This window comes from Oncorhynchus clarkii, chromosome 20 (genome assembly GCF_045791955.1).
Source record: "Oncorhynchus clarkii lewisi isolate Uvic-CL-2024 chromosome 20, UVic_Ocla_1.0, whole genome shotgun sequence".
Lineage (NCBI taxonomy): Eukaryota > Metazoa > Chordata > Actinopteri > Salmoniformes > Salmonidae > Oncorhynchus > Oncorhynchus clarkii.
The window spans coordinates 84578560-84591569 of record NC_092166.1 but is presented as its reverse complement, the minus strand read 5'-3'; the positions used below and the strand labels follow the sequence as shown (position 1 = coordinate 84591569).

The window sequence follows — 13010 nt, the reverse complement described above, 5'->3', positions numbered from 1 at the left end:
CAAATATGTTTAAACTCTGTTTTTCACAATTCCTGACATTTGATCCTAGTAAAAATCCCTGTCTTGTTCACAACTTTTATTTTAAGATTGTGAAATGTCAGAATAATAGTAGAGAATGATTTATTTCAGCTTTTATTTCTTTCATCACATTCCCAGTTGGTCAGAAGTTTACTCAATTACACATACTCAATTAGTATTTGGTAGCATTGCCTTTAAATTGTTTAACTTGGGTCAAATGTTTCGGGTAGCCTTCCACAAGCTTCCCACAATAAGTTGGGTGAATTTTGGCCCATTCCTCCTGACAGAGCTGGTGTAACTGAGTCAGGTTTTTAGGCCTCCTTGCTCGCACATGATCTTTCAGTTCTGCCCACACATTATCTATGGGATTGAGGTCAGGGTTTTGTGATGGCCACTCCAATACCTTGACTTTGTTGTCCTTAAGCCATTTTGCCACAACTTTGGAAGTATGCTTGGGGTCATTGTCCATTTGGAAGACCCATTTGCGACCAAGCTTTAACTTCCTGACTGATGTCTTGAGATGTTGCTTTAATATAGCCACATAATTTTCCATCCTCATGATGCCATCTATTTTGTGAAGTGCACCGGTCTCTCCTGCAGCAAAGCACCCCCACAACATGATGCTGCCACCCCCGTGCTTCATGGTTGGTATGGTGTTCTTCGGCTTGCAAGCCTCCCCCTTTTTCCTCTAAACATAACGATGGTCATTATGGAAAACAGTTCTATTTTTGCTTCATCAGACCAGAGGATATTTCTCCAAAAAGTACGATCTTTGTCCCCGTGTGCAGTTGCAAACCGTAGTCTGGCTTTTTTAAGGTGGTTTTGGAGCAGTGGCTTCTTCCATGCTGAGCGGCCTTTCAGGTTATGTCGATATAGAACTCGTTCTACTGTGGATATAGATACTTTTGTACCTGTTTCCTCCAGCATCTTCACAAGGTCCTTTTCTGTTGTTCTGGGATTGATTTGCACTTTTCGCACCAAAGTACATTAATCTCTAGGAGACAGAACGCGTCTACTTCCTGAGCGGTATGACGGCTGCGTGGTCCCATGGTGCTTATACTTAGGCACTATTGTTTGTACAGATGAACGTGGTACCTTCAGGTATTTGGAAATTGCTCCCAAGGATGAACCAGACTTCTGGAGGTCTACAATGTTTTTCTGAGGTCTTGGCTGATTTCTTTTGATTTTCCCCATGATGTCAAGCAAAGAGGCACTGAGTTTGAAGGTAGGCCTTGAAATACATCCACAGGTACACCTCCAATTGACTTTATCAGAAGCTTCTGAAGCCATGACATAATTTTCTGGAGTTTTCCAAGCTATTTAAAGGCAGTCATCTTAGTGTATGTGAACTTCTGACCTACTGGAATTGTGATCAGTGATTTATAAGTGAAATAATCTGTAAACATTTGTTGGAAAAATGACTTGTCATGCACAGCGTAGATGTCCTAACTGACTTGCCAAAACTATAGTTTGTTAACAAGACATTTGTGGAGTGGTTGAAAAACTAGTGTTAATGACTCCAACCTATGTGTATGTCAACTTCTGACTTCAACTGCACATGTGAGATGTGTAATGCAAGATATGTAAACATTAAAGTGACTAGTGATCCATTTTATTGAAGTGGCCAATGATTTCAAGTTTGTATGTAGGCAGCAGCCTCTTTCTGTTAGTGATGAACATAACTGCATATGAGTTCTGCTCTGACGTTTTGCAGTGCGTCATGGCTGGACGAACCAAGTCTGACCCTGGGAAGCAACATTTTTAAAAAGCCCATGTCTTGGCATCTGAGAGAATATTGCAATGCGACACATTTTGTCACGGGGCAGAGTTTAAAAAATGTACTGTGGATACCAATATCCCTGTGAGCTGCCCAGGCCTGTGTCACTCAGGGTTAAGAATATACATTGTAAATGAATGATATTGTATTATAACCTCTTAACTTATTCCACGGATGTGTTGTCCAAAACTGTGTTTAATCTCTTAGTAGTATTCATAAACAATGTATTATATTTTGAAATCTGACCACCTGCGGTACCTAGCCGACCCCACTTTGAGTACCCCTGTCACACTGTGTGTTTGACAATACCTCTCCCATTTTTATAGCTTACTGGTGCCAATTTCCCATCCAAATGTCACTTTTTTTTTTAATGAATGCTCATATCCAGAATGTAACTGATTTTTATTCCAGCTTGAGTAGGCCATGCTAGATGTTTTAACACTGTTTTTTGGGGTTTCCCTTGTCAGAAGACTACATTCGACAGCATCAAGGATGAGCTCCGGCGTCTGAAGAGCAGTTGCACTTGCTCCGGAGGGGGGAAGCGCAGCTCTCGCACAGAGAGCCGTAAACGGCTGGTGGACCTCCAGCCGGACCTGGAGGAACAGCCCCCTAGCAAGAAAGGTATGGGTTCGGCTCCTCCCACTGCCGGGATGTCCCTGTGGGGGGGAGAGAGTAATGCCGGAGGTCGCAAAAACATCCGCTCGAAAAGGCGGCTGTCTGCGCTCCAGAAGTCATGCTGCCTCAGACTTCCTTATGTATAAATGCTTCTATTTGCCATTTGTGGGGTTAAAAAAAAAAAGTGGTTGTCGTATTCATGATTTTAAACAATAATAAATCGTTCTTTTGTTTGGTTTTCTGTACTCAGAGAGATATATATATATTTAACATTGTACAGCTGTGGAAGGTATTATTGAGGCGTCGTATCATTAGTCGAGACACCATGTTCTGAGAAATGATCTTCACTAACCATACTCACTAATATGGGCTTAGAAATGTTTATTTTTCATTATCATTTGCTGTTTAGCAAACCTCTAGCCCTAATCCCATTCCACTGGCTAAAGCTTAAGGACAGAACACCAGATTCATTCAGTTATATACTGTTAAGCATCCCATTAACCCAAACTAACATCCCACCATACTGCCGATGATTCTATTATAATATACTTTGTTTGCAATGCCTTTTTTTTTAAAAACATTTTGAAGAGATGACTCATCAGATGTCCTGTTCTTTGTTAGGATTCCATGGGGAGGGTAGTGGAGAGGAAGAGGCGAAGATGGACAGATTGCGCTGGGAGCAGGAAGTGAAATCCTCAGAAGTGGCGCGACTAGTAGACACTCTGCAGCTTGATCGGGTAGCACACGGAGAGGGTGACTGGAAAGTGCAGGAGAAGAATATCTCCTGTATGGAGGAGCTGAAAGCTGAGCTGGAGGCGCAGACGCGTGCTCACGAGGAGGCCCTGTCCGCGGTGGTGGAGGAGGAAGCGTGGAGGGAGAATGCCAGGCTACTCCAGGAACGGGGAGACTTGCAGCGGGAGATGAGCACACTCCGAGGGGAATCCCAGGATCTAACTGGGAAGCTGCAGGCCATGGAGAGGGAGGTCAGTCTGCAGACAGCCAGAGCAGAAAAAGCTGCCGAGGACCTCCAGGCCACGCATGACCACGAGCTCAGAGAGAAAACTGCCCTGATTGACTCCCTGAAACAGGAAGTGGCACGCCTAGGGCAGGAAGTCGTGGCCTCTCAAGCTGCGTCGGGAGTACAAAGGGACAGCAGGCTTCTCAGAGACAAGATGGCGGAACTGAAGAGGGAATGCTCAGAGGCCCTGGAGGAGAGGCTCCTGCTGAAAGAGAAACTGGCCCAACAGCAGATCTCAGAACAGGAGTTGGAGGAGCTGAAAGAGAAACTAGCCCAACATCAGATCTCAGAACAGGAGTTGGGGGAACTGAAAGAGAAACTGGCCCAACAGCAGATCATAGAACAGGAGCTGAAAGAGAAACTGGCCCAACAGCAGATCTCAGAACAGGAGTTGGGGGAACTGAAAGAGAAACTGGCCCAACAGCAGATCATAGAACAAGAGCTGAAAGAGAAACTGGCCCAACAGCAGATCTCAGAACAGGAGTTGGGGGAGCTGAAAGAGAAACTGGCCCAACAGCAGATCATAGAACAAGAGCTGAAAGAGAAACTAGCCCAACAGCAGATCTCAGAACAGGAGTTGGGGGAGCTGAAAGAGAAACTGGCCCAACAGCAGATCATAGAACAAGAGCTGAAAGAGAAACTAGCCCAACAGCAGATCTCAGAACAGGAGTTGGGGGAGCTGAAAGAGAAACTGGCCGAACAGCAGATCTCAGAACAGGAGTTGGAGGAGCTGAAAAAGAAACTAGCCCAACAGCAGATCTCAGAACAGGAGTTGGAGGAGCTGAAAGAGAAACTAGCCCAACAGCAGATCTCAGAACAGGAGTTGGAGGAGCTGAAAGAGAAACTAGCCCAACAGCAGATCTCAGAACAGGAGTTGGAGGAGCTGAAAAAGAAACTAGCCCAACAGCAGATCTCAGAACAGGAGTTGGAGGAGCTGAAAGAGAAACTAGCCCAACAGCAGATCTCAGAACAGGAGTTGGAGGAGCTGAAAGAGAAACTGGCCCAACAGGAACTGACCTTGGAGCAGCTTAAGGCGGAAATGGAGGCTAAAGAAGAGGCCCACGTTGACAGCAAAAACTCTGTAGCTGAGGGGCTGAGGAAACTAAACTCTAATCTGGAGGCTGAGGTTGCAACCTTGAAGGGAAAGCTGGCCTATCTGGAGGAAGAGGAGCGCACACGCCAAACAGAGAGGGAGGTGGCTGTAACCGTGTCCCAAACGGAGAGAGTGACAGAGTTGGAGAAGATACTGTTCGACAAGGAGGCGGAGGTGTCGGGCCTGCAGCGGAGCCTGAGGGAGGCGCAGGAGAGGTGGGAGGATGAGGAGACCGCTGCGGTGCAGGAGGCTCGTAGGAGGGAGGTGGAGAGGAGGAGGGAGCTGCTGGCCGTGGCTGAAGAGGCCATCGCTCAGAAGGACGCTGAGCTGAAGAAGAGAGCCCAGGACATCACCAGGTTAGTGGGCTGGCTGGCATCGTTCACTCTGACTAGTGGGGAGGCCTACGGGCCAATCCCAAATCATCCTCTAAACCCTATGCACGTGTGGAGATCTGAGAGGATATGATTGGTGTAGGCTAGGTGGAACTGTCACCGTACTGCCTTTTAGAGGGCAAGGTGCAGCTATTACAAGATTGATTACATGTGTCTTCTCAGATCTCTACAAGTGTACAGGGCACCGGGTTTAGCGTTGTTTTTAAATGAATCTCATGTGTTTGTGACCACAGATTGAAGGAGACCATTAAACTTGACTCGGACAAAGTGAAGAGTTTGAGCCTGGACCTTGAGAGGAAAGAAGATGAAGTTTCTGATCTCAAAGAGAAGTTGTCCGACTCTAAAAAACAGATACAGCAAGTTCAAAAGGAGGTAAAGGCTGAAAAGATTTATATTTTTCATTGTGGCGGCAGGGTAGCCTAGTGGTTAGAGTGTAGAGGTGGCAGCGTAGCCTAGTGGTTAGAGCGTAGAGGCGGCAGCGTAGCCTAGTGGTTAGAGCGTAGGGGCGGCAGCGTAGCCTAGTGGTTAGAGCGTTGGACTAGTAACCGAAAGGTTGCAAGATCAAATCCCCAAGCTGACAAGGTACAAAATCTGTCGTTCTGCCCCTGAACAAGGCAGTTGTTCAGGGGCCGTCATTGAAAATAAGCATTCTACTGTCAATGTCTGTCTATGGAGATTGCATGGTTGTGTGCTTGATTTTTACATTTTTTATACACTTGTCAGCAATGAGTGTGGCTGAAATGGCAAAAATCCACTCATTTGAACAGGTGTCCACATACTTTTGCAATGTAGTTGGTGAATAATTCTACACACAATCACTATTTCAATAACATATTAAACACTAGTAATACAATATGAATAACGCATTAAACACTTAATGACGTATTGAAGACTTGATAACATGTGTGACCCTTTTTTGTTATCCCTACCCAAGATCGTCTTGGAGAAATCTCTCAAACTGAAACTGCTGGACTTGGAGAAAGTGAGGAAACAGCAGCAGGCAGACTTGGCCAACAAAGACCGGACCATACAACAACTGAAATCTGTATGTTGTGTACTCTCTGGGTTATTTTCATTCTAATATATATATATATATATATATATATATATGCATGCCCTTGTTGTTGACCGGCTCGGCTCTTCCTCTATCCAGGAACATTCTGCTGACTCGAAGTCTGCGGAGAACCTAAAGCTGTATCAGAACGCCTGCAAAGGTACCCATTGCTCCGTACTGTTCTACCCTGTGTGTCTGTCTTCCATACATCAGTTTGTGTTTTGAACTCTCTTCCTCGACCACTTAGTAAAACTGTGGATTAATCACACTATAGAACACACTGTTCTAAAAAAATGTATTCCGTTTAGCAGCAAATATCAACATATGAGACTCACGCATACTGAGAAAATGCAGCGTCACTCACGCATACTGAGAATGCAGCGTCACTCACGCATACTGAGAATGCAGCGTCACTCACGCATACTGAGAATGCAGCGTCACTCACGCATACTGAGAATGCAGCGTCACTCACGCATACTGAGAATGCAGCGTCACTCACGCATACTGAGAATGCAGCGTCGCTCACGCATACTGAGAATGCAGCGTCGCTCACGCATACTGAGAATGCAGCGTCGCTCACGCATACTGAGAATGCAGCGTCGCTCACGCATACTGAGAATGCAGCGTCGCTCACGCATACTGAGAATGCAGCGTCACTCACGCATACTGAGAATGCAGCGTCACTCACGCATACTGCGAATGCAGTGTCACTCACGCATACTGAGAAAATGCAGCGTCACTCACGCATACTGAGAAAATGCAGCGTCACTCACGCATACTGAGAAAATGCAGCGTCACTCACGCATACTGAGAAAATGCAGCGTCACTCACGCATACTGAGAAAATGCAGCGTCACTCACGCATACTGAGAAAATGCAGCGTCACTCACGCATACTGAGAAAATGCAGCGTCACTCACGCATACTGAGAAAATGCAGCGTCACTCACGCATACTGAGAGAATGCAGCGTCACTCACGCATACTGAGAAAATGCAGCGTCACTCACGCATACTGAGAAAATGCAGCGTCACTCACGCATACTGAGAGAATGCAGCGTCACTCACGCATACTGAGAGAATGCAGCGTCACTCACGCATACTGAGAAAATGCAGCGTCACTCACGCATACTGGGGCGGCAGTATGGGGGCGGCAGGGTAGCCTAGTGGTTAGAACGTTGGACTAGTAACTGGAAGGTTGCAAGTTCAAACCCCCGAGCTGAGGTACAAATCTGTCGTTCTGCCCCTGAACAGGCAGTTAACCCACTGTTCCTAGGCAGTCATTGAAAATAAGAATTTGTTCTTAACTGACTTGCCTACTGAGAACACATCATTTAATGCAGTGTGTGTGTTTGTGTTTCCCCCAACAGCACACATTTTATTGTAGATCCGGACAAACTCGCCTGATTCAACTCATTGAGGGCCTGATGATGATTAGTTGACAAGTTGAATCAGGTGTGTTTATCTGGGGTTACGATAAAATGTGTACTGTTTGGGAGTACTGGAGTTGGGAAACACTGATTTAATGCGCAATTGCGTGTTTTCCTGTCGTTTGTTTTTGGTACAGCCGTTCCCTTTATCTGATTATTAGACACACGTGGATCTGAAAAGGTGCTCTTCCTCCATTAGCATCCAGAGAATTATATTACTGTGGATAAAAGTCAAAATGAGTTTGACATCCTGGCATTTTTAAAGCATTTACTTTTAAGTTTCAAAATTGCACATACCAGAGAACGTTCTATTTCCACATAACCAAAATGGCCACTATTTAGAATGCAAGTACAAGTATTGGAACACGGTCATAGTGTTGACTACACACGGTAGTTCAGCTATTGTGACACAGCCGTAGTGTTTTGACAGTACACACGGTAGTCTATTCCCATATGCTCTTCTCTGTGTGTCTCTGTCTTGTATTCATGGGGTTCATTGTGCTTCCTCAGACCTTCAGGCTAAGGAGCGTTTGATTGAGGACATGCGTCTGGCTCTGACTGAGCAGGAGGACACCCAGACCCAACAGGAGCAGGTGCTGGAGGCCAAACTGGAAGAGATTGATGCCCTCACAGAAGGTGGGATTATCAAATCACTATTTAAAGTGCATTTAAACACGTGTCAATACACTTAACAAAACTAATATATATATTAAAAATGAATAATAACAATATAATATTTAAATATAGCTGCAAACACAAGCAGCAATGAACGGGGTTCACAGGATGACAAAAGAAACAAGATCAGTCTTTGTGTAATCAGTGAAAGCATTGCCATGTTAATAAAAAATGTAATGAGTAAATACAAAATCTGGAGTGTATCTGAAGTTCATGAGGAGAAACTGATTGTAGCTGATTTTGAGAACTAATGTTACATTATGCAAAGAATAAATTGTTAGACATTTCCTTTTTTTTTAAAATTATTTTTAGATATCAATACTAAATTCAGTGTAGTTCATTTTAGGGATGTCCGTGATAGCAATGACGTGTTTTCAAATTGATAGGCCACTGGAGTGGATTTACAGTGGTTTAAAATGGACACTTAAAATCAGATTTTTATTTATCAATAACTCAGCCATCTTTTGACCAATCCCTTGGCATTTCTCCATGAGAAGATTTTTTTTTAAATGTATATTTTAGCAGTAGAGTTACATAGTCAAATAAGTGAATTGTAAATAGTTTCTTAAAGATATCAATGGCAAACTTAACATGGTTCATCGTATTAATGTCTTTGATGACACTGAACAGTTTCATAGGCCATTGTTGAGTGGTACAAAGGATTTAAATGGAAACGTAAAATCTAATTTCCTGTTGTTTTTTTTTGTATCAGTAACTCGGCCATCTCTTAACTTAGTTTGAGAAAAGCTAAGGGATTGGTTAAGAGGTGTACAATGAGCCTAGATGTCCCAAGATGGAGGAAAACAACCTATCCTGATTGGACCTTATGGGCCCTTGAGACACATTTGTTCAGCGTGAGGAAAGACGTCAACATACACCGTTTCAAGTCGCTAGGTCAAATGGGGCGGCGATATAAGCGTTTAAGTGAGACCCCTTATAACATCGCCACCTACTGGCCAATCAGTGCCATTATTATTTTGACCAAATTACTCATGACCTCTGTTTCTTTTTCTTTGTCAAATTTAGAAAAAAAATAGATTACAGGTTGGCTGTGAACCCCTAAAAAAGACGTATTTTTCCATTCAGATTTCAGCTCTTTATATTTGGTAACAAACAGTACTCAAGTGTTTTGTTGTTGTCATTTTCAGAGGTGGAGAAAGTGAAAGGACTGTTACGCTACCAGGAAAATAGAAAAGACACTGCGGCCCTGAGAGACGGCCAATCGGACGAAGCCAAATTAGCCAAACAGGAAGCCGTTCAGGCTCAAGTGACCTTGAAGGTGGGCGTCTACATGTTTAGTTGATAATGCATATTTCTGTCCCGTATTTTTTTTAGATTGGATTAAACCTCGTTTGTACGTGTTTTTCCCCCAAGTAATCATATGAGTTGGGATTATACAACCAAAAAATGACCGTGACGACTGAACAGACCTCTTATCGAGGACGTCTTTACTGATCTCGATAATTAGGATAAATAGTCTACAGCCTTCTAAATGTGATGTTTGACGGGAAATAAGTCTGCTAGTGTGGCTGGTTGGTAACGGGACAATTGCTAGCTGCAACGTTCAAACTAGAAGTAGGCGTTTTGTAAGGGTCATGTAAAAAGTAATTGAGGGGCACATTGTTAGAAATCAATCATTATTGCGTATTTTTGTCTACATTGTGTGTGTTTTCTAGCTGTGCACTGAGAAGCACCAGGCTGACAGGAGGAAGTGGCTTGAGGAGAAGATGGTTCTGATCCGGCAGGCCAAGGAGGCCGAGGACAAGAGGAACCAGGAGATGAGGAAGTTCGCAGACGGCCGTGAGCGACACGCCAAACAGCAAACCCAAGTGGTAATAGAACTCCCCCCCCCCCCCCCCCCCAGCCGTTCCGTGTATCTGAACTATTCCACAACCATCACATTTACACCTGATTTCAACTTGTCAACTAATCATCAAGCACTTAAATAGCTGAATCAAGTGGGCTACAACAAAATGGTGAAACGTCTCGGGGTCCCCGAGGAGAGGTTTTTAAAACCCCTGCCCTTGAGTTCAGCCGCAAAACAGACGGCGCCTGCTAAGGAGCCCCTCTTGTCTGTCTGTGACCCTGTAGGAAGATCTCGTGGCCCAGCTCGGTGAGAAGGAGCAGGACCTAGTCAAGTGGAGGAAAGAAAGGGACTCCCTGGTGACCGCTCTGGAGGTCCAGCTAACCAAACTCGTCTCCAACATCGCAGACAAGGATGAACAGATAGCCAGTCTCCGCTGCCACGCCACCTCTCAGCCAGCAGAGGTCAGTTCAAGCACACGCATGATGGGACTGTTAGGTTGGTTGGGGCTGTCGGAGAATGTTCTCATTTGGGATGGTACATATTAGCACTATTAAGGTTGGCTGCAGGGTTGTTGGTCATTTTCCATTTTAACTTTGCATACAGAAGAAGTGATTTGGAGTTTGCACTGTTTAGAAAACCCTTCTTTTTTTTTAAATTGTAATAGTTGGCACTGATTTTATGCACATTGAGTGTGGAAATTGCTCTCTACAAAGGTATTGTTACTGTAGGTTAATTTATTATCTATCATTTTGAAATGGAATTGTTTCAAACTCTGTCTGGATTGGGCACAGTTCACATTCCATTACGTTTTGTGGTACCTTAACAGCACGAAAATGAACACAACTTTGTACCATGAGGCTGGATGGGAGTTAATTGGTCCATTTATATCCTAATGGGTGGTTGTGTTGGTGGTGTTTGTCCTTCCTCAGAGACACCATGGCCAGGTGGAGGTTGAGGAGCTGCAGAGCCTTCTGTCTGAGAGAGACGCTGAGATCCTTCAGCTGAAGGAACAACTGATGGCTGTAGCCAAAGCAAGTGGCAACGTCTCATCCGTGCCTCCCACTAAGCTCAGAGAGACCGCCACTCTGGTGAGAGAGCCGTCTCCTTTATGAGAAATCCAAGTGTATGGGTCACGTGTACAGGATACAGGGTGTAAAAATGCTTTACTTGCGAGCTCTCTACAGTACACATTGAATAAAGTTATATTTATGCTCATCTCCCATCTATATTTTGTAAGTTGGTCTTGTTGATACAAAGGATGATGTCGGTCACTCTCTCTCATTCTCTCTCTCTCATTCTCTCTCACTCTCTCTCTCTCTCTCTCTCTCTCTCTCACAGACTAAAGCAGAGGAGTGCCCTCCCCAAGTCAGTGAGAGAACTCTCCACGACGACAACAGTGAACTAGTACATGGAGTGAAGACTGAGAAGAGGACCAGTCAGGTAACCAGTTGTCTCTCTAGACATGCGGGTTTCCTCCCCACAATGTTTCCCATGCCTTAACACGTCTGTCTGTACGTAACAGAACATCAGTTTGGCATAGAGGAAGTACGTTATCGCCTTATCTGACCTGTTGCCCCCCCCCCCAGAATGGTAGTTATCAAGATGAAGAGATCACTGAGGAGTGCATTTCTCAAGTTTAGTCTAGTTTGCATCAACTATCTTCACTAAAACCGCTGCGAAGGTTTAGCCTGCAAACCATTTTTTTTTTGACTCGCTACGTTTTGTCATGTCTGTCTTGTGATTGGTTGGGAGTAGCTGCAGTTGTCCGGTGGTAATCATGGACATTGCATCAGACAGAGCAGACAGCCAGAGATGGTGCTGAGGTGAAGGTTAACGAATGGACACAAGGTTATGTGAGCTATTGAATCAATCCAATATGGTATCCTTCCGCGCGCCAGGAGACACTCCGAGTAAAGGCTTTTCAGTTCTAAAAAAATATTCTCTCAAGGTATTGGCCTCATTCTGGTCCACGCTCATTATTTGAAGTGCGTTTTCTACTATTTTTCATGTGTCAATTTTAAACACTTCTGAACGAAGAGCTGTTTGGGGAGCCAAATTAACGTCTCTTTTTAGGTGAACATTAGTCTAGCATTGTCTTGCATTAGGAGGAACCCAGGGCCAACCGCACCAGCATATGGTCTCACAAGGGGTCTGAGGATCTCATCTCGGCGTCTCCAGACTGTCACGTCTGTCACATGTGCTCAGTGTGAACCTGCTTTCATCTGTGAAGAGCACAGGGCGCCAGTGGCGAATTTGCCAATCTTGGTGTTCTCTGGCAAATGAAAAACGTCCTGCACGGTGTTGGGCTGTAAGCAAACCCCCACCTGTGGACGTCGGGCCCTCATACCACCCTCATGGAGTCTGCTCAAACGGTCAGAAACAGACACATGCACATTTGTGGCCTGCTGGAGGTCATTTTGCAGGGCTCTGGCAGTGCTCCTCCTGCTCCTCCTTGCACAAAGGCGGAGGTAGCGGTCCTGCTGCTGGGTTGTTGCCCTCCTACGGCCTCCTCCACGTCTCCTGATGTACTGGCCTGTCTCCTGGTAGCGCCTCCATGCTCTGGACACTACGCTGACAGACACAGCAAACCTTCTTGCCACAGCTCGCATTGATGTGCCATCCTGGATGAGCTGCACTACCTGAGCCACTTGTGTGGGTTGTATACTCTGTCTCATGCTACCACTAGAGTGAAAGCTCCGCCATCATTCAAAAGTGACCAAAACATCAGCCAGGAAGCATAGGAACTGAGAAGTGGTCTGTGGTCCCCACCTGCAGAACCACTCCTTTATTGGGGGTGTCATGCTAATTGCCTATAATTTCCACCTGTTGTCTATTCCATTTGCCCAACAGCATGTGACATTTATTGTCAATCAGTGTTGCTTCCAAAGTGGACAGTTTGATTTCACAGAAGTGTGATTGACTTGGAGTTACATTGTGTTGTTTAAGTGTTCCCTTTATTTTTTTGAGCAGTGTATTTAAAAAAAATAAAAATAAATGTGTTCCATGATTTTGTAGTAGAGATTGCTTCTGGCAACGCGTGTCGCTTTAGAATCTGTCAGAACATCATGCTGAAGGATAACCCAACTGACTAGACGCTCCTGAAGGATAACCCGACTGACTAGACGCTCCTGTAGGG

At 44.9% G+C, this 13010-nt stretch overlaps 1 protein-coding gene across 1 annotated transcript in view; it reads left to right on the top strand.

The window, feature by feature from the left end:
* Positions 1-13010, top strand: part of LOC139377004 (kinesin-like protein KIF20B) — a 39862-nt gene that overhangs the window by 7339 nt on the left and 19513 nt on the right. Inside the window, exons 16-26 of the mRNA XM_071120057.1 lie at positions 2263-2416; positions 3032-4877; positions 5147-5285; positions 5848-5958; positions 6067-6127; positions 7903-8028; positions 9216-9346; positions 9744-9899; positions 10159-10335; positions 10804-10962; positions 11213-11314. Coding sequence (XP_070976158.1) covers positions 2263-2416; positions 3032-4877; positions 5147-5285; positions 5848-5958; positions 6067-6127; positions 7903-8028; positions 9216-9346; positions 9744-9899; positions 10159-10335; positions 10804-10962; positions 11213-11314 — 3162 coding nt within the window. The remainder of the gene's footprint in view (positions 1-2262; positions 2417-3031; positions 4878-5146; positions 5286-5847; positions 5959-6066; positions 6128-7902; positions 8029-9215; positions 9347-9743; positions 9900-10158; positions 10336-10803; positions 10963-11212; positions 11315-13010) is intronic.